The sequence below is a fragment of the Notamacropus eugenii genome, chromosome 3 (genome assembly GCF_028372415.1).
Source record: "Notamacropus eugenii isolate mMacEug1 chromosome 3, mMacEug1.pri_v2, whole genome shotgun sequence".
NCBI lineage: Eukaryota > Metazoa > Chordata > Mammalia > Diprotodontia > Macropodidae > Notamacropus > Notamacropus eugenii.
This window is the reverse complement of record NC_092874.1, coordinates 110,340,159-110,362,218: the sequence shown is the minus strand read 5'-3', so window position 1 is coordinate 110,362,218 and position 22,060 is coordinate 110,340,159. Positions and strand designations below refer to the sequence as shown.

At 37.5% G+C, this 22,060-nt stretch overlaps 1 protein-coding gene across 7 annotated transcripts in view; it reads right to left on the bottom strand.

Annotated features, from left to right (window-relative positions):
- KIAA1549 (KIAA1549 ortholog) overlaps positions 1-22,060 on the bottom strand; it is a 161,715-nt gene that overhangs the window by 8,831 nt on the left and 130,824 nt on the right. For 6 of the 7 annotated variants that reach the window (XM_072652596.1, XM_072652597.1, XM_072652600.1 and 3 more), the window contains 2 exons: positions 12,441-12,493; positions 3,036-3,193 (listed from right to left, as the gene is read on the bottom strand). In XM_072652596.1, coding sequence (XP_072508697.1) covers positions 3,036-3,193; positions 12,441-12,493 — 211 coding nt within the window. The remainder of the gene's footprint in view (positions 1-3,035; positions 3,194-12,440; positions 12,494-22,060) is intronic. The other variant, XM_072652595.1, reaches the window with a different exon arrangement.

Genomic DNA, 22,060 nt, shown 5'->3' with positions numbered 1-22,060 from the left:
GTGAAGGGTGTAACCACATTGAAGAGACTACTTATCAGTGAAATAGTGAAACCAGTCACTCAAACTATCTATGACTATTAAGGGATAGCTAGGTTTGAATCTCTTGGAAAAGAGGACAGAGGACCCACCTGGAGGAAGTTACAGATCCCTGAAGTATAGCACAAGCACCAAAAAGAGAAACTAGGGTACTAAAAAGAAAGAGACTTGTCCAAAAAAGTCACAAAAGTCAAAGGCAGCACAGGCACAGTTTACAGAACCTGTGAGATTCTGACCAGTTCTCATGAGTGCATGCTAGACCACGATTTCTCCAAAGTTTTACATTCAGTACATTTTCAGAGTAATTAGTACACTTCAAGTAATAAAGCAATAATAAATTCAAATAAAATAACAAAGCAATAATAAAAATTTCAAGTAATAATGTTTTTCTAAAATGCTAATTTATTCATCTGTGACAGCATTTAGACTGGGACAGAAATGATCTCTGAGCTTGAGGTGTATGGGTGTGTGTGTGTGTATGTGTGTCTGTGTCTGTGTGTGCAAAACATTGTTGTTTTGGACAAAACTAACTCAGTTCCTGAAACAATAATTATTAATCTTGAATGTTGCTTCAGAAGAAGAATATTTGGCGTGGGGTGGCAGACTGTGGGGGAATATTCATAAGAAGGGAAAGCTACAATTAGTTTTTTAAAAAAACCACCTGGAAATGATCTCCCAAAAAATCAAGAAACAAACTGACAGATAAAAGAGAAGAGAAAAGTGTCAAGGCAAAGTGTCAGTTTTCAGATGACCAAAAGGCCATTAAACACAAAGCATGAGAAGGCACAGAAAGTACAGACAGTAACAACCCAGAACATGAAAGACTGCTGAGTATTCCACAATAGGGGAAGGATTCTCTCCTTTTTTTCTTCTGCTCCTTTTCTGAAAAAAAGTGCTCTGTGTACTGGCTTGAGGAGGACACCAAGTCCAGAAAAGAAATGACTATCACATTAATTATTTCTTTGCCAAGTTTTTCTCCACTTCTCAAAAACTGACATAAAATTAGATTCTGGAATCTAAATTCCTTAAAGGTGAGTGAGATGTTTGTAAAAAACATTTAGAACTGAGTTCAATTAGTAAGTCTGTAATTATAGGTGACCCTGAGTTTTCAAAGGCTATGCCAACACAGCACAACCTCTAGCAGGTCTCATCTTGATGGAAAGCTTCTGAGTATAGGTTTTGAGACAAACTTTGGGTTCGTTGTCTAGTGACCAATCTAGCTAAATTCAGAAAACCATCCCAGGTAAGAATCATGGAATCAGAGATTGGCCATAACTCATAAAGGCAGTCTACTAACCCTTAGTAAAACCCATATGGAGTTTAAGAAGTCAAGAGTGGAAAAAGTTTAAGAAGCCCTGTGCTAAGGAAGAGTGGAATTGTGTTCTGTGTCAACAGAGTGCCCACCCTGACGAAATCACAAACTTTCTCGAAGTTTCAAAGTAAGCAAAACCCACGTGAATGACCAGATATGACACTTGTGAACAAACCAAACTATATACAACATATTTTATGTTTCTAAGTTAATAGGATTATTTTAGATTCATAAAGAGTGCTAGCATTTCATTTGAAACTGTATCTATTTTTATTTTTCCAAAAATATCTACTTTTTCCCTTTGATAGCTTCAAAATGTTCTGAAATTTTATATTTCTAACTATATTTGAATCATATTCTTTTTCAATATTGCAATTCTGACTTTTCTTTTTTCCAAATATTTCTTCCAAGTATAAGGAAATAATTTTCAGAAATAAAAGAAACTTAAGAATGGAGGGAAAAAGAAAGGTTATGTGTAAAAATTTAAGTAGATTGATGGGCTACAAAATATTAGGAAGACTATACATGCTAATTTTTCAGATCTAAGTTTTGCAGCACATGGTTTCACTGGCTCTTTAGGAATGGCCTGAGAAGTACATTAAATATACTTATTGCTAGGATTTGGGGTGGGAGGAAAAAGGAACCAGAGAAAAATTTTTCTCTTAACAATGACCATTTACTATCTGTATCACACCACATCTTCTGCCTTGACCTTACAAGAGAGCTAGAATGAGCAAAAAAGAGAAGAGAAAAATGGAAAGAAGAGTAAAGGGGAGAAAGGAGGAGAAAAGAAGGAATGAACAGCAAGAAAAAAGAGGGATTACATAAAGCGAAATCAGGAAAGGTGTCCTGGTGAGATTAACACTTCCTCAGAAAATGGAAGTCTTATGAAAGACACTAAATGACCACCACTTCTCTCTGTTTTCCTCTTCTCATCTCCCCCAACCCATACCTTAAAAACTACTTTTCATAAACTTAAAAAAAAAACACCAAAATCCCAAACTTAAGAAAACCAAGTCCTTCCTACCTCCTTCTTAAACAAAGAAATGAGCTGTGAACTGGTCCAGACATTCTAGAAAGCAACTTGGACCCATGCCCCAGAAGTTACTAAATTGTACTTACCCTTTGACCTAGCTATATTACTACTAAGTCTAGACCTCAAAGAGATTAAATAAAGAGAAAAAGGGCTTATGTGTATGAAAAAAAATTTACAGCACCTCTTTTCATAGAATTCCAAAATGAGAAACTAAGGAGGTATCCATCAATTGGGGAACAGCTAAACAAATTTTGGAAATTCGAATGTAATGGAATATTACTGTGCCATAACAAATAACAGAATGTACAGTTTCAGAGGAAACTGGGAACATTTCTATGAACTGATACAGAGTAAAGTAAGCAAAATTAAGAAAACATGTTAACAACAAACAACACAGAGAAAAACAAGTTTGAAAGACTTTAGAGCTCTCCAGAGGACTAAAAATTAACCAAAGCACTCTTCTTCTACCAGAGACATGTTGAACTTAAAGGCATGAGACAAACTTTTTAGATATGGTCAATGGGAAATTAGGACGGCCATTTCTGAATAGTACTGGACAATTACAGAGGACTTTTTCTCAGAAGAAAAAAAGCATATGGCCAAGAAAACTGAATTCAAGTACTTTAAGCAAAAACTTTTTAACCCATATACCTGAAGTACCTCCAACAGGCCGGGGTCGAGCAACAGATGGTATCTCTTCCGGATAGATCCCTCGGGTGGCAAATGCTGCTTCAGCTGATGACTGGCTATGCTGTGACTCAGGTGGTAACAGTTCTGAGGACTGGAGCAAACCAGGACCAAAACTTGGTCTGAGGGAAAAAAAAAGTTTGATGTCAAATGGTACATCTTCATCCTGCCTCTGATAATTTCATTATATTCCCTCCTTCCCCCTAAATAAGAAGACTCACTCTTCTAGACTGGAAAAATAAAACAAAATTAATCACCAAAAGCCTTTACAGAAAAAGGCTGCATGATATACGTGAAGACTGCTTCTGCTTTTGGAGACCCTAATTGCTAGGAAGATTCTCCTTTACATCAAGATGAAATCTGCCTCTCCCAAAGATCCTCTCATTGCTCCTGGTGCTACCTTTTGTGGTCCAACAGAATAAAGCTAAGGTCTCTAAGCCCTCTTTCACATGACAGTCTATCAACTACTTGAAGTCCGCTACTGGCACCCCCTGAATCTTCTTTTATTCAAGTTAACCAAGGTTAGCTTGTTAATAATTAGGTACACTGTAAGAAACTCTAAAAGAATGACATAAAGATATACTAATGGTTGGTTCCAGAGCTAATGACAAGACAATAGTTTTTTGGATAGGGAAATGACATGGTTAGACCTGTTACTTTTTTTAAATTAATTTATTTGTTTTCAGTTTTCTACAATCATTTTCATAAGTCTTAAATTTTCTCTCACATCCTTTCCCTTCCCTCCCCAAGATGGCATACAATCTTATATGGGTTCTACACATACATTCTTCACATTAGTCATGTTGCATAGAAGAATTAAAAACAATGGGAGAGACCATGAGAAAAAGCAAAATAAAACAAAACATAAAACAAGAGATAATAATCAGCTTCATTTTATGTTCTGATTCCATAGCTCTTTCTCTGGATGTGGATGGCATTTTGCCTCAAGAGTCCTTTGGGAATGTTTTGGGTCCTTGCATTGCTGTGAAGGGCTTAGTCTATCAGAAACAGTCCTCACACACTGTAGCTGTCACTGTGTACGATGTTCTCCTGGTTCTGATCATTTCACTCAGCATCAGTTCATCAGTTCCAGGCCTCCTATACATCATTTATAGCACAATAGTATTCCATTACATTCACATACCACACCTTGTTCAGCCATTCCCCAAATGGATGGAAATGCCCTTGATTTCCCGTTCTTGGCCACCACAAAGAGAGCTGCCATAAATACTTCTGTCCATGTGGGACCTTTTCCATTTTTATGATCTTCTTGGGACACGGTCCTAGAAGCGGTACTGCTGGGTCAAAGGGTTAGTTCTGTTTTTTAGGAAAAGTACTTTGGCAGACAGACTTGGAGTAGGGTAACATTCTGAGACCGAAGGCTAACTGATTAGGAGAGGGGTAACAGCATAACTCAACAGGGCCATGGCTCAACCCAAGGAATAAGTGATCCTCCAACTTAAGAGCAGGAAGATGGGTTATAGTCCAACCTACTCTCCAGAGATAAGAGATAAAAGAGTAAAGAAAATGCTTCTAAATCAGTTTTCAAATGCACATGAATATCATTAAAAAAAAGCATTAGAAGGAAGAGAAACTACAGAATTTAATGACGGTTCGGAAAAATGAGAATGATGGATGTTCTACATGAGTATTTTCTCAGCTCCTTTTCTTTTTCAGTTTCCTATATAACCATAATCACTCCCTTCAACACTTCTACTCAATACACTCCCACACAATCCTTCCCTAATCTTGGGCTCTTCAGGTGGGAAAGATAGAATCTAACCTGACCCAGACCCACCTAGCAACTGCACAGGCAAATTCACCTCCACCCTCAGCAACCCTACACTCTAGCCCCAATCAGAACAAAGAGTTCTTTGCTCTAGGCAACCAATGGCTAGTGAGTTAGGCACTCCCTTCCCACTCCCCTGCCCCACCAAGCACATATGCTTCACATTTTTGGTGGAAAAAAGAGAGATTGTAGCATCATCATCTTTCAAATCTCTCAGTCTCAATCTCTTTATCCTTGACTCCTCGTTCAACTGAAGCTCCTCTCTTCAGTTACCAGTGTTCTCTTAATTGCCAAATCTGATCATCTGTTCTCAATCTCCAACCTTCTTTACCTCTCTGCAGCATATGAAACTGCTGATAACCCTCTCATCCTGCATAGTTACTTTCTCCTCTATGAGTTGTTGTGACATTGTCTGCAGGTTTTCCTCCTACATGTCTGACTATGCTTCCTCACTCTCCTTTGCAACAGCAGCATTCGTATCATGCCCCTCTAAACGTGGGTGTACCCCAAGGTTTTGTCCTGGACCCTCCTCTCCGAACACTCTCTCACCTGGTTACTTCATCAATTCCCACAGAGATTTCATTACTATCTTTTTAAAGATGTCTCCCAGATCTACAAATTCAGCCCTAGTCTCTTTCCTGAGCTCCAGCTCCATATAACAAATTGCCTATTAGATATTTCAGACTGTATGAACTATAGACACCTCAAACTCAGTGTCTAAAATAGATCTCTACTTCCCCTCAAAAATTCACCCCAATTTCAAACTTCCCTATTTCTGTTGAGCATAATTTGTTTACCTTTTGAGTTACCCAGGTTTGCAACTTTGGCATGGTCTTTAAGCCCTCATTCTATGTATCCAAATGGTTATATTTATATATATAAAAGCATTTCTACCTCTATACTGGCACATGCATCCCCTTTGCTATTCTCATATAGCAATTATTCTAATTTAAGAACTCATTATGTTTTGCCTGGACTATTTCAATAGTCTCCTAACAGATTTCACTAGCTGGCAAAGTGCTATTATTAAACAGGTCTAATTATGACTTCCCATAACTCTACTGACTCCCTATTAACTATGACCAAACATCATTATATCTTTATCTCATGCTTTTAAAATCTCTACTCCTGTGTTTTATAAGGTACATAATTACTAACACAATAGTATATATAATTAATATATTATTATTATAATTATGTTATAATAATTGATATAATTAATAAAAAAGTAAATACACATATATTGTGAGAGTGTTCCAAAGCTTTTTTTTTTTTTTTTACTGATATGGGGGGGCAAAAAAGTTTGTTAATTACTGCCCTGGAATACCTCCAACTTTTTAAACTGTGGTGCCCAGAACTGAACATAATACCTTCAGAGCAGGGGTGGATCTCAGCAGAGGACAGGAGGATTATCATCGCCCTAATTCTACGTACCATGTCTCTTAATGCAGTCTAAGATTACATTTGCTATTTGGATGCTATATTACTCAGCTAACTCATATTGAGTTTATAAAAACTCCAACATCTTTTTCAGATGAACTGCTATGTAGCCATGCTTCACTCATCTTGTGTTCATGATTATCTTTTTAACCCAAGTATAAACCCTTCTATTTATTCCTATTCAATTTCATTTGGTTAGATTAGACCAATGGTTATGCTAACTTTAAGTGAACTCTGACTAATGCTAAAGAATCTTACATCTGATACAGTGAAAACACTGCTGGATCTGCTTTCAAATTCTGCAGCGTAAGTAACCTGTGTGATGATGGGTGAGAGGTTTAACCTTCCAATGCCTCCATTTTCTCAAGTGTGAGATGAAGGGATAAACAAGATGACCTCTAAGCTCCTTTCCATCTCTCAGTATAAGCTGCGATCCTTTGCTCATTTCTCCAAACATCTATTTCACACCTGCTGTTTATCTTTCAATTCTATGCATACTTTCTGTACTTTCAGAAGAGGGCCTCCTTCCTAATACAAGAGATTATAACCAAAACCTCACTTATTTTCCCTCTGCTCTACTTCTGTCTTTGCATTCATTCTTTATGCTTTCCCTTCTGCCTGAGAGGTGTCCTTTTCCCTTTACTATCTTCTTCTAGACACTGAAGGCTCAATCAACTCGAATCTTATTAGCATCTTGAATCATTCCCACTCCTGCCTGTTCCTTCCCTTCTGCCTTCAAACACACAAAGGTCTCCTCTACCTCAAAAAGTTGTTGTTGGTGTTTTTTTGCTAACTTTGTGGTATCTTTTTTTACCAGTAACTACCATCCTATTTCTACCCTTTTTTCCCCATTGTCAAATTTCTTGAACGAATTACCTGTATCTGCTCCTTCCACTTCTACATCTGTCTTTCACAGATACATCCCTCACCCTCCCTGATCCATCCTCCAGAAAGCCTATGTTCTTGCTTTCTTCTTATCCAAATTCCACCTATCCTTGCATGCCTAGATTTAATTCCACCTCCTTCATGAAACTCTCCCAGACAACCCCCATTGAAAATAATCTTTCTCTACTCAAAACTCCTAGAGCACTTACAGATCATATGATCTATAAGATTATATAACCTTTTGAGTTGTTGGAAGAGCTTATATAAATCATCTAATTTGAGCATCTATTTACAGAAGAGAGAAAGGAGGCCCAAGAAATAATGGTACAGCCCAGACTAGAATTAAACTCTAACTCCTAATCTAATTCATCATTGCTTCAACCATCTTGTCTGGGATTTGAAGATGTTGAGATTCTAAATAAACTGAAAAAGTTGTTTTGGGGCACTGTAGAAGAAAAAAGAAAAAAGCCAAATTTGATTACCTAGTCAGGCTTCATTTTAACAATTATACATAATTCTAGAGCAATTACATAAATACTAATTTCAGATAATGAAATTTCATGCTGTCAAGCCTGCCAGTGTTTATTCATTACATCTTTCAATAAGCAATGATCTCTCCAGGCACAATGTGGTACGTAACAGAAGCAATGAGGTATAACATCTTGTAACTTTGTAAGGTTGGGCAAGTCTAAACCTCAGTTTCTTCATCTGTAGAATGGACATTATGATAATTTTACTATCTACCTTTCAGAGCTGCTGTAAGCAAACTGAAAACACATTTTAAAGGGCAATATAAATGTGAATCATTATCTGTTCACCCCCATCTGCATCCCATGATCATATACTGCCTTCTTCTCCAATTGCTTCATATGTCATACACTATGAGAGATAGGAAGAGGTAGTGAACTGCATCCAGATTCCACCACCTTATGTACTTAGATGCCTCAGTAAATCTATAATCTCACCAACAGTGGATGAAAATGGCAACTCATTGACTTCTCAACCTGTGTCATCCCACAGAGTTCCCATTCAGGATGTTCTCAACATGCTGGAGGGCTTTCTCTGTTTTAATACTTCTTAGATACTAGTATCACACTGGGCAAAACTGGGGAAGTCTGAATCCATTATCCTTTATTCTTGTTACATAACTGTCACCTCTTTTTTCCAGTTATACATATCTTTGATAATGACTCATGCCACTTCTAGTGCACAGGTCACATAATAGTATGTTGCAGGCTGCTTACAACCACCATGTAACAGTCCACTGCCTGAACTTTAGATTCTTTTGACATTGTGGTGTCTCATGATGAATGGCAATGTAACATCTCTTGAATATCAATGCAAAAAAAGATGGTCTTTGGCAGCAGCATGGAACAAGAGGAAAATGAAAGCACTGAACAATTTCTCAATGTTTTCCAATTTGTTTCAATTCAAATCTGGGCCAGTCCATTGTTCATCTGTAACGTTTATTCAAAATGCATGGACTGATAGACTAACTCCATACTCCATGGTCTGTTCATCTAGCTCTATGTCAGAATTTGAACAATGAATTCTTTATCTATTTTATTCATAGGATCATAAGACTAGAAGTGGAAGAGTTTAGACTTGAGAGTTCCTTCACTTTGAGCCCAACCCCTCAGTTCTGCAGATGAGGAAATAAAAGGTCAAGAAAGATCAAATATCTTGCCTGGCGTCACATAGTTAATAAGCATCTGAAGCAAGATTTGAACCTGAATTTTCCTGATTCCAGGTCCAGTATCCCATTTTTTTTCTGTGTGGATTGCTAGCTGGCCATAGATACTACTGAAGAGGTCCTATAGTGGTCAGGGGGTGATGTAATCAACAAAAGGTTATTTACATATAGTAACATCTGCACAAACTTGTCATCTAAAAGGAATAATTTTTCCATTCGGACACAGCACATGATATCCTCCAGGTACTAACAAATGCCTCTTACAAGCATGTCTCTACCTGTTTTATGCTTCAATTGATTCTGACAACAGAATTAGCATTGAGCAAAATTTTCTCTCCTTGTTGCCTATATCAAGATATTTTGCAGGCTCTTAACACATGACATGGGAAAAATAGGAACACGAGAGCATAACTCTAAAGCTGGAAAGGGCTTCACATGTTATCTTGATCAACTTCCTCATTTTATTGAGGAAACTGATACCCAGAAAAGTTAGCAGACTTTTCCAAAGTCATACAGGTAGTAAGTGGCAGAGGCAGGATTTAAACTTCGGTCCTGTGACTCCAAGTTCAGTGCTCTTTCCATTGTATTGCAGTTTGTCCTTCTTTCTCAAAGAAGACCATGACATTAGGGAGATGATGACATGACTTACAATTGACTTTGATTTGAGTGAGGGAGGGCTGTGCAAAGTCACCAGCCTCACTTTCTCCTCCAGAGCCATCTGGGTCCAGAGGCCAGTTATTAATCTAATGTCTTGCGGAAGAACCAGTTTCAAGGCTACAATGGTCTTGCTCTTCTGAGTCAAAATTTCTGTAATTTACAATCAAGAGACACATGATGTTGTTGTCTTCATACTTCTCAGACAACGGTGTGACTGTGCAGATATGGTTTGCTACAAAATATTCACTTTTGAAAACTTGCTTATTTTCTTCTCACATTTCATCCAAGATATTCTCAATGTATAATGCACAGACTATTATGATAAAGAGTTTTATAGAGGTTAGAAATGAGGTATGTGGGTCAGTAGGCACTGATTTCTTCTCATTTGCCTTTTAAAAGTTTTTTCATTTTTCTATTAGTTTATTTATTTATCTTCAGTTTTCAACATTCACTTCCATAAGTTTTAAATTTTCTCCCCCTCCCTCCCCAAGCTCATTTGCCCTTTTTGAATCATAACACGGTGCTATCACTTCCATCCTTCTTGACTCTTTCTCTTTTGAAGATGTCTTAAAAATTTCATCCCTGAGCGCCTTTCAAATTATGTCACCACCACCCAAATTTCTTCTGTGTTTATTTGGTCAGGTCAAATTGCTCTTCTTGACTTTATTTTCTTAGAAGTACACTGAGTACTTAAGTGTTAAGAGTTCAAATGTGTTCACTTGAGTTCAAATACTACTGTATTCAATGAGCTGAACAATGACAGAGCCTTCATCCTGTGTGCCCCCTGTTCATCTTCTGTGGGAAAACTTAGGCAGAACAATTTTAACCTTAGGTCTGATATCCACTTGAGCCTCATCATGACTGCCACTTACCATTCTGACTTTCCTAATCTTCATTCATTTGTTGCCTTTCTCCCTCTTTAAGATACCTTTTGAAGGTTACTCTCTGATTTTTTTTTGTTTCCCAAAAGAACTTATCCAAGCCTATAACTAAGCAGTTAAAGTTTAAGGAAAATGCAACTCATTTTCTTAGGTGATCTAACCTGTTTTATGTTTAGTCTGCGTGACCAAGGTAGTTAAGCTCATGAAGGACATAAATTGTACCTTTGTAAGTGATGCAATCTGCTTTTTCAATTAGTGTTTGAACCACAAACTCCATGGATATTAACCACAGGTCACAGTCGCCCTTGTTATGACTGGTCTGTGCTGTGCTGCCCTGAAGTTAATACCCCTTGTGATGACTGCAGTATTGGGTTTCTCCTCACTAGAGGTATAATTAAATGAATGCAGATCTATTTTCGGAAACCTCTTGGAATCTATATCACCATTCTCACATCCCAAAGGGCAGAAGTAGCCCCAATACCATAGTGAAGAAGAGACACAGAAGGGCAAAGCTAAAACAGCAGCAACACTAGCAAACGTGGCATCAGAAGAAGGTTCACTAAGTTTCCCCCTTGTCTATATAGTTCTCCCCTGCACATTCCCAAGGGAGGAGAATGGAACGAAATAGTTAAGATGGTGGCACTTCCAAGGATTCTGTGATTGGGAGTTAAGTGCTGGTTCCCCATGTTGAGTATCTTCTCATTGTGATATCCCCCTACCAACGGATTCTTCACTTTCAGCAAAGGTTGGATGACTCTTTGTTGGTGAAGTGTTAGAGGAGATTCAGAAATGAATTGAACTAGATAAACTCTAGGGTTCTTTCAAACTCTTAGGACTCGATGACACCACATGCTGGCGTAAATCCTGAGCTCTGACTCAGTATGTGATTTATGGTCTGAGAGAAAATAAAGAAGAAGAGGAAATAGGAAAATAGAGCTAAGTGGGAGTTGTGAGAGCTAGAGGATACAGCTCAGTATCTAAAGGATACATACAGAGAGTGGTGTGTGTGTGTGTGTATGTAGGTGTGTGTGTTTTTCTACCTCCCTGCCAGTAGCCTCCTCACCCTAAAGATGCCTCCAGCCTGCAGCCCTCTCTTCTTATTGGTGACTCCCTGACTCAGACCATCATTTCTTGAGATGCCCAGGCCACTGGCACTTCGCTTCTAGCTCCAGTCCTCTCTCTAAAAGATCTCTGTAATTCTCAGCTAACAGTTTTCTTTCTATGTTACCTCTCTTACCCCACTGCTTTCTACCTTCCCTTTTTATGTTATCTTCCCCTGTTAGAATGTCAGATCCTTTATGGTAAGGACTGCAGTGCTTTTTACTTTTTGTAGTGACCTCATTTCTCTTTTTTTATCTTCAGTTAATCTATTTTTAGTTTTCAACATTCATTTCCATAAATTTTAAATTTTCTCTCCCTCCCATCCCTCACCGTTTCCCAAGACAGCATGCAATCTGATAAAATGTCTACATATATATTCCTATTAAACATATTTTCACATTAGTCATGTTGTATAGAAGAATCAGAATGAATGGGAGGAACCATGAGAAAGAAAAAAACACAAAACAAAAAAAGAAATAGTTGCAGTGTGTTTTTGTTTGTATTTGTACCTCAGATGCCTAGTGCAATGCCTGGTACAGACCAAGTACTTAATAAATGTTGTATCTATCTGTCTGTGAGAGTGTGAGGATATGAGACAAGTTGTGCAAGTGTATGTTTGTCCATGGAAGAAAAAGTGGAATAAAAAGGAGAAAGGGCATAAGAAAATCCAATTTTTTCTATTTTGGGAAAGTTACCAGGGATGGTATGAATACAATTCTAGCATATTTCTCTATTATACTGGACAGATAAAAAGACAAAGCTAAGACAGGGTTTTCTCTCATGTAGCCACAATACTTAAAAGGAAGAACTAGAGGAAATGTAACGTTTAATACACATTCAGTACAAATTTCTCATATTTGTTACAGAAACAAAACGTATTTCATGAGACTAATGCAAAATACTGTTCCTTCTGAAAATATTACCTTGACAGTGGACCTGGTGCTGATGGAGGAGTCATTCCATAATCTTCATATCTCTGGGGGGAGAAGGGGGAGAGAAAGAAGATAATATTTATACTTGATATAAAGTGGCAAGAGTAAACATCACCAATTTAACTTTGTAGATTTTTACTTTCAGGAGCTTATTGGTCCCTCAAAATATTATCGTGTAATTGATGTATAGAGCTGCCAGAGAGTGCTAAGTACTTTAGTCCATGCACGTCAAAGTGCCAGGCTCCAATCACAAAAGTAGCTAATTATGACAGAGATTAGAAACAAACACTTCTAAACTTTTTCTTTTTTTATCATAAATCTAATTTTACAGTAACAGCTAAACATTAAAGAACAACATATTTAAAGACAACAGATGGAAAAAGGACAAAATCAGTAAACTCACAGGCATGATTTATGCTTCCTACTGTCCTTATCAAGTTACCCTAACCCATACAGATAGAATCTGATGAGGATAGTATTCTATGTAAGTCACCCCAAGACATAAAGGTAACTCAGAAGGTGGTTTAGAGTCAGATATCTTCCAAGACAAACAGGTTCCTGGTGCTAGGATTTCAGAGACTTCAATTCAGGCCAAATTACTGTCAAACATTCTTGCAGTTGCTCACAGTGTTCCCTGATAAGTATCCTCTTACTTCCATGATCTTTTTTACTTATTGGCTATTAAGATAACAAGGCCTGAACACCTACTACATCTCTAATAGTAACTGGGGTTACTATTGCCAGTGAGAGAAAGAACACCTGATGAACCTGGACTCTCTACACTCAAGCTAATACAACCATGTTTCTTAGACAAATCAGAAAAACTCCAAGTTTAGCCAGAGGTTATGGAATTTTCCAAGGGTTAGAAATTGCCTGATCTGCAACAAAGTTCAACAGCAAGAGATAGAAAGAGAAATCCCATTTAAAGTTAGGGTAGACAGTATAAAATACTTAGGAGTCTACCTGCCAAAACAAACCCAGGGACTATATGAACACTATTACAAGACACTTTTTGCACAAATAAAGTCAGATTTAAGTAAGTGGAAAAACATTAGTTGCTCATGGGTAGGCCGTGCTAATATAATAAAAATGACAATTCTACCCAAATTAATATACTTATTTAGTGCCATACCAATTAAACTATCAGACAATTACTTTCTAGAGCTGGATAAAATAATATCAAAATTCATTTGGAAAAACAAAAGGTCCAGAATATCAAAGGGACTAATGAAAAGAAATGCTTGGGAAGGTGGCCTAGCGCTACCAGACCTTAAACTGTACTATAAAGCAGCAATTATCAAAACCACTTGGTATTGGCTAAGAAACAGAGAGGTAGACAAGTGGAATAGACTTGGCACTCAAGATGCAGTAGGCAAGGAATATAGCAACCTTCTGTTTGATAAACCCAAGGACCCCAGCTTCTGGGATAAGAACTCATTGTTTGACAAAAATTGCTGGGAAAACTGGATAACAGTGTGGCGGAAATTAGGCATAGACCCATATCTGACACCGTACACAAGAATAAAGTCCAAATGGGTACATGATTTAGGTATAAAGATTGATACCATGAATAAACTGGAGAAGCAAGGAATAGTGTATTTATCAGATCTATGGAGAAGGGAAGAATTCTTTACTAAAGGAGAGATAGAATGCATTATGAAATGCAAAATGGATAACTTTGAGTACATTAAACTGAGAAGTTTTTGCACAACCAAACCCAATGCAACCAAAATCCGGAGGGATGTAGTAAATTGGGAAAAAATTTTTACAGCTAAGCTCGGGGATAAAGGCCTCATTTCTAGAATATATAGAGAACTGACCCAAATGTATAATCATACAAGTCATTCCCCAATTGATAAATGGTCAAAGGATATGAACAGGCAATTTTCAGAGGAAGAAATTAAAGCTATCTATAATCATATGAAAAAATGCTCTAAATCACTATTGGTTAGAGAGATGCAAATCAAAACAACTCTGAGGTACCACATCACACCTATAAGATTGGCAAACATGACAGAACAAGAAAATGATAAATGCTGGAGAGGATGTGGGAGAGTTGGAACACTAATTCATTGTTGGTGGAGCTGTGAGCGCATCCAATCATTCTGGAGAGCAATTTGGAACTATGCCCAAAGGGCTACAAAAATGTGCATACCCTTTGACCCAGCAATATCGCTACTAGGACTATATCCCCAAGAGATCATAAAAATGGGAAAGGGTCCCACATGTACAAAAATATTTATAGCAGCACTCTATGTAGTTGCCAAAAACTGGAAGTCAAGGGGATGTCCATCAATTGGGGAATGGCTGAATAAATTATGGTATATGAATGTAATGGAGTACTATTGTGCCATAAGAAATGATGAACAAGAAGACTTCAGAGAGGCCTGGAAGGACTTATATGACCTGATGCTGAGTGAAAGGAGCAGAACCAGGAGAACTTTATGCACAGCAACAACCACAGTGTGTGAGAGTTTTTTCTGGTAGACTTAGATTTTTGTAATAACACAAGAACTTCTGAAAAAAAAAAATTCCCAATGGTGGACCTCAAGGCAAAATGCCTTCCACACTCAGAGAGAGAAATATGGAAGTCACTCACATAATGTAGCAGATCATGTTTGTGTATGTGTATCTGTTTGTGTATCATGTTCTGATTTGTTATACGGATTCTTTCATTTATCTTAGTCTGACTACATAGCATGACTATAGTGAAAATATACTCAATAGGAAAGTATATGTAGAATCTATACAGAATTGTATGCAGTCGTGGGGAGGGAGGGAGGTAGTGGGGGGTGGGTGGGGAGGGATAAAATCGCAATTGTATGGCAGTGATTGTTAAACATTAAAAAAATAAAAAAATTTAAAAAAAAAAAAAAAAGAAATTGCCTGATCTCTTTCAATCTACCCTGGCCCTTTAAGACTTAGAAGGCTTCCTGTGGAGGCAGTCAACTTAGTAGCTCTGAGCTGCCTCTGACCATAAATAAGGGTATATATTTAGATGTGGAAGGGACTTTAGAGACTGATTCCAATATCCCCACCCCCTTTATATAGATGAGAAACTTACACCCAGGGAGATTAAATGAGTTGTCCAAGGTCATTTTGCACTGTGTGTGTGTGTGTGTGTGTGTATGTGTGTGTGTGTGTGTGTGTGTGAAAAAGAGAGAGAAAGAGACAGAGAGATCTGAATCCAGGTCCTCCAACAACAGTGCTCTTTCCACTGCACAAAAGGTCTCAATCTACAAGGCTTCCTCATTAAAGCAAAGACCTTTTTCTTGCTATGACCAACTCTCGTGAAACCTTCTATACATTCCAACTTTTTGTAAAATAACTGGTCTTAGATCCTAACTTAGAACTGTGTATAACCTTCCTAAGTACTATGACCAGACCAAACCTAACATTGCCTCAACTGAATTTGCCTAAATCTTGTGTCTAAATACTGAAATCAGATCACACCTGTATACCCTAAGATTAAAACAACTACATCAGTCCCACGTTTGTTTCTAAAGCTTCTGGGATTACTGACTATTCAGAAGAAAACAGCATTATATCAGCACTCTTGGAGCAGCTAGGTGGTCCAGTGGATAGAGCCCTGGACTTTGAACCAAGAAGACTTATTTTCACTGGTTCAAATCTGGCCTCTGACACTTAGTAGTTATGGGACCCTGGGCAAGTCATTTAACCCTCTTTGTCTCAGTTTCCTCATCTGTCAAAAAAAAAAAAAAGGAGCTGGATGGAGAAAGAAATGGCAAACCAGGCCAGTATCTCTGCCAAGAAAACCCCAAACGGAGGCAGGAAGAGTGGGACGGAACTCCAATGCCTGGACAACATCGTCTCAGAACTCTTCTCTTCCCACTCTCTTCTTTATTCAGTTAATAAGGAGAAGAAAATGTCAACAGAAAAGTGAAAGAAAACCTCTTCTTCAGGCCCCTCCTTCTAAACGTTCCTGACCTTCTAAATCAGACGGCACAAGGGTAAATAAATTAAAATTACACAGAGCATCATTACACCAAAAGCATGCAAACAAAAACTCATAACTAATCTTTTTTCCCTATCATAGGTTTCCCTGCCAATGTATTTTTCTGGACAGAAGTAAAATGGTTACTCCAATCCCTTAAAAAATTCTTTTTGAATGACTATGTCCTAAAATTTATAAATAAAGATGTAACCCACATCTCTCTAGAACCTAGAACTTTTATTGCATACTCTGGATACAGCTAGAACTGATTTATCAAAGTGCTTGTATTCCTTCTACAGAATATTTTTTTGAATGAGCCAAGATGGTGGAATAAAAGCAGGGACTTCCCTGAGCTCTCCCTCAAAGCCCTCCAAATACCTGGAAAAAATGACTCTAAACAAATTCTAGAGCTACAGAACCCACAAAATGACAGAGTGAAACAAATTCCCAGCACAAGACAACCTGGAAAGATGACAGTAAGGGTCTTTCACACTGGGTAGGGAGTGGAAAGTAATCTGGGGTGGGCCTCACTGGCACACACCAGTCAGAGCATCCCCAAGGCACTGAATCATTAGCAGCTGTGGCAGTTTCCAGACTTCTCAACCCACAAGCATCAAAAAGGTCAGTGGGAAAATTGTGGGACCTGGGTGAAAGAGGAACATGTGATCTGGCCCAGGGTGGTGGGGATGGTCGCTGCAGCAGCCAGTTGTGGGGTAGCAGTAGTAGCAGCATCAGTGGCAGCAGATGCCGCTTCCAGAGCTCTGGACCCACAGAGGGTGGGGGATAGAGAAGCTGATACAAAATCCCTGAAGCTGGGGCAGTACACCCACACCCACACCCACCCCTACTGGAAGCAGAGTTCTACCTTGACAAAGGGTTAGAAACTTAAGTGTTTGGCTGGCAAGATGAGTAAACATCATAAAAGAACTCAGACTACAAAATCTTACTTTGGTAACAAGGAAGATTGGGGGATACAATCAAAGGACAGCAGAATCAAAGCTCCTACATCAAAAGCCTCCAAGAGAAATATGAATTGGTCATAGGCCATAGAGAGGATTTTTAAAATCAAGTAAGAGAAGTGGAGGAAAAATTGGGAAGAGAATGAGAGTGATGCAAGAAAATCATGAAAATCGAGTCAACAGCCTGCTAAAAGAGACCCCCAAAAATACTGAAAAATATAACACCTTAAAAAATAGACTAATCCAAATGGCAAAAGAAGTCCAAAAAGCCAATGAAGAGAAGAACGCCTGAAAAAGCAGGATTGGTCAAATGGAAAAGGAGGTCTGAAAACTCACTGAAGAAAATAATTCCTTAAAAATTAGAATGGAGCAAATGGAAGCTAATGACTTTATTAAAGTAGATACAGATTCATTATTTGCACTAATCAGGACCTTGCTGTAATGAGAAAAGGCTTTTAAAAAAGAGACTTAAAGTGTTCTTGTCACTTTCAATATGGCAAGAGAAGAGGATTTGAAGTCAGGGGACCGCGTTTTGAATGCTGGCTCCACTATTTATCACTAATGTAACTATGTGAAAGTTGCTTACCCTCTTTAGACTTCAGATAAATTGACAGACTTGGACTATATTGTCACTAAAGAATCAGTTTTGTACGGTGGAAAGAACACTGGCTCTGGAGTCAGAGGAAATGGGTTCAAATCCTGTCTGCCACTTACTGCCTATGTGACCTTGGGCAAAGTCATGTTTCCTCAACTGTAAAATAAGGGGGTTGAATTAGATGGTTTCTGAAGTCCCTTTCAACTCTAGATCTATGGTCCTTTGGTTCTAAAACTATGACCATAAAAGAAAGAAAAAGATGAGAAAAATACATGGTATACAACTAAAACAATTCCAAACTGGCCTATTGAAACAAAATATTGACAAAGAATAAGACTTGACAAAAGATAGGATATTGTCACTGATTATAATAATTATTAATAATTAAAATAATTTAACACATAAGTTTAGCCCATGGAAATGAACTGCCATACTGAACAAAAATGCCCAAAGTAGAGAGATATGGTGACCAAGGATGATATCAGTTTAAAATATAAATCACTTGTAAAATCTTAAGGAGAAGGATGGTAGATTATACAACGAGAAATAGTTTAAACAGTGGGCATTTAAGGATGCGACCAGAAGAACAAAGGATAGAAAAGATGCACAAAGATTTTTACAACAATCTGCTTCATTTTGACTCTATTATCATAGTCCCAAATGTGTTTATAGACAAAGGAGAAAAGACAACAAAGAAAGCAAAGATGGAAAAAACAGCTGGAATAGACCAAGTACATACAAAGAAGGTTTATGTTGGAGACAACAACTGAGGGCATTTTGGGATTAATTCTCCAGTGATCTGAAGAAAAGAAAGACACCAAAAATGTAAAAAATAATAGACCTTATTGCTACAAAACATAGCCAAGAGAACATAACTTCTAATTCATATACATACTTTCCCATATATATGAAATCTTAATAAGAATAGTCTACATACACATTGAAGGCATGCATTAAATGCTTACTCTATACCAAACAGTGCATTAGGTGCTGTGGATATGAATATAAAGAATGAAGCAATCTCTTCTCTCAAAGAGCACATATTCTAACAGGAAAGACAAAGAATACATATTTATGTACATACAGAATAAATATAAGGGTTATCAGGAGGGAACAGGTAGATTTTCACAAGTAATACTACAGAGCAGACCACATCTTTATGATCATACAAATGGCTAAAAGAGACCAAGAACGCAAGGTTCCACTGTGTCTACCTATCATTTTTTTCTATAAAAAAGCAAACAAACTTTTAAGACAATTCTTTTAGGAACAACCAGATATATCCAATATTTCTATTTTTCTGCCAAATCAACAAGAGAAAGCTTCAATCTGATGTTTCATATAATTTCTCAAGAGACAGCCAGAATTTTTTTCTAACATGTTTTATAACCACAAGACTGATTTCCCTATATTTGACAAAAAGATAACCTGAAAGAAATCTGGTAAGCAAATCTATATATAATTTTGTTTTAAAACTGCTGCCTTATGTTCAAGTGCGTTAAAAATGTTTGAGAAGGAAAATGCATTACTGGCTTGGAAAAAAGTTCTTTGCTATAATATTGGATTTTTTTTTTTAATGATGACTGGAAAGTGAATGTTGCTGACAGCAAAACGTCAAAATCTGTAGACTAAAGCAGCTTCATTGTTTTTCATGAGAGGGAAGATCCTCAACCAATGGATTAATTTGTGGAGGTAACTCTAGATGAGAAACTCACTTTCCTAATATTAATTCCTCTGTGCCAATGGATGAAAACCTTGCCTTAATGGCTCTCTAAAACAAAAAGTCTACTGTCAAAATTATATAAAAGATATAACAAAAGAGGCAGCACAACTCTCATATCATTAATACATCAGTAAGGTATAAAACAAAGATGTGCAGTTACTAAATGTAGCATCTAAGTTGAAAAGAGATTTCACATAGATGGTGAGATCTTCCAGATGCATCTTTTTGAAAAGGACATTAAACTGACTGACATTAAACTAAGCCTTATAAAGTCTCTTCAGTGATATCCATAAGCACTCAAAAGAACTGGGTCTTACTTTATAACACAAGAAAAACCAAGTGGATGAAGAATGCCTATTGTCTGGTGTCAAGTTCAAATACAAATGAATCACTGTAGCCATGTATTGACTCAGAAAAACATAAATTAACATTATTTATGTTGTATTATATTTTTATTTATTTTGTTAAGCATTTCCCAAGTATATTTTAATCTGATTCTGGCTGCACTTGGGAGTTTGGCTGAAGATAATCCAACATGCAATGGGGAAGTGTATGGTAGAAATAAGATAGTTGTGACATATGACAAATGAGGACTTGAAAAAGAGAACTATTAAAAAGAATGTCTTCAAAAAAGAAAAAAAAAAGATGGAACCATCCCATGGCAAGAGTGAAGGATGCTTTAGCCCGTATGCTTTGCTGGTATCCTCATAATGTCAAGAAAACCCCAGCATGTTGGTCGGACCCTCTTTGAAGTCATGGAAGGACAGAGTCAAAAAAGAAGAGTCAACATGGATGTGATGGGATTCTCATCAAAGGAGGGAATAACCTCATCAATGAAAGTAACAGATTCATTGGAACACTGGAGTATATGCTACCCAATGAGGGAATAATGTGTCAATGACAAGATATGAGGCACTCAGGTATAATTCTTCAATGTTGCTTTGGTAAAGCCTGAGTTCATAGGATTATGGGACCATAGATTAGAGCTAGAAAGGACTTGCAGTGTAATGGCCTAGAAGCAACCTCCTCCAACTCACACTTGAAGGTTGTATGCTCCAGGGAATGACGACCCCTGGATTCAAGACACTTTGTGGGTTCACACTCCTAAAACCACAGCTCACAGGTCTTCACCAATGTGTATAGTTTTCAACAGGATGCCAGAATACACAATTACCTCAAAGCAAAGACACTGAATGAAGTGGCACAGTAAGAAAAGTAACAACAAAACATCTGCTCCATATATCTGGGACATACTATCCCACAAAAACATCAGTGGTGAAAGTCCTACAGAGGTCCTACAGAGAAGTCACATATAAAGAGACACATATTTAGGGAACATTTGTAGCCAGGATTCATGTTCAGAGGGAACACATATAGGTCCAAGGCATGAGGGAGATGACTAATCAAGGATTACTATCATAGAAAACTAGGGGATTGCTCTTGGTAATACAGTCTCTAGTAAGCAAATCATCTTCGGTTTCAGCTCTAAATAACTGCACTTAGAACTCTTTACCAACAATAATATCGATTGCCAGAACCAAACAATAATATCAATTGTCAGAACCAAACTAAAAAGGAAGAGATGATAAATTGTGGTTGCCCACAATTTATCATCTCTTCCTTTTTAGTCCAGATCTCCATCAGTCATACGTAGAGCTAACCCCTTGTTAGAGGAATATTATGAGGCACAGAAAACAGATGAGGGACCTCACATGGGATGGCCTCAAGCTCAACTATTTCTTTGTAATTCACCTTTTATTATTAGCTTTAACTCAGATTTCCTAACACAATTTTGTTATTTTGTAAGTAACATCACAAAATTTCTGGTTGCTCTTTCCTTAAAAAGAGTTTTGGAACTGCCATGATCAGGTACTCAAATCAGGAACTGCTCACTATCTTCTCTGCCTTTCTTATGACTCAGCTATTCGAAGAAGACCATACCAGAACACAAATAAAAATGTTGCTTTCTTAGCTAGTTACTTGTTCCTAACTTCTAGCCATGGGGTAGGTGAAAGAAAAGAAAGAGAGAGATTGAGAGAGACAGAGAGACAGAGAGAGACAGACAGAGAGAGAGAGAGAGAGAGAGAGACAGAGACAGAGAGACAGAGAGACAGAGAGAGAGAGTTTGTAGAGATTTGGATATCAACGGGTGAAAGTACAAAAGTCCCCATGACTAATCTTTTCTTAATCACAGGTTTTCCTTACATCTTGCCTTTTTGTAAGAGGAATTAACCCTTTCCACCTTCAGCTTCCTGGCTTCCTTAAATGAATTTACTTTGAAACTTCAAAGCAAGGATCATTATTTCTTTCTTTTTTTTTTTTTTATTATTTTTTATGTTTAACAATCACTGCCATACAATTGAGATTTTATCCCCCCCA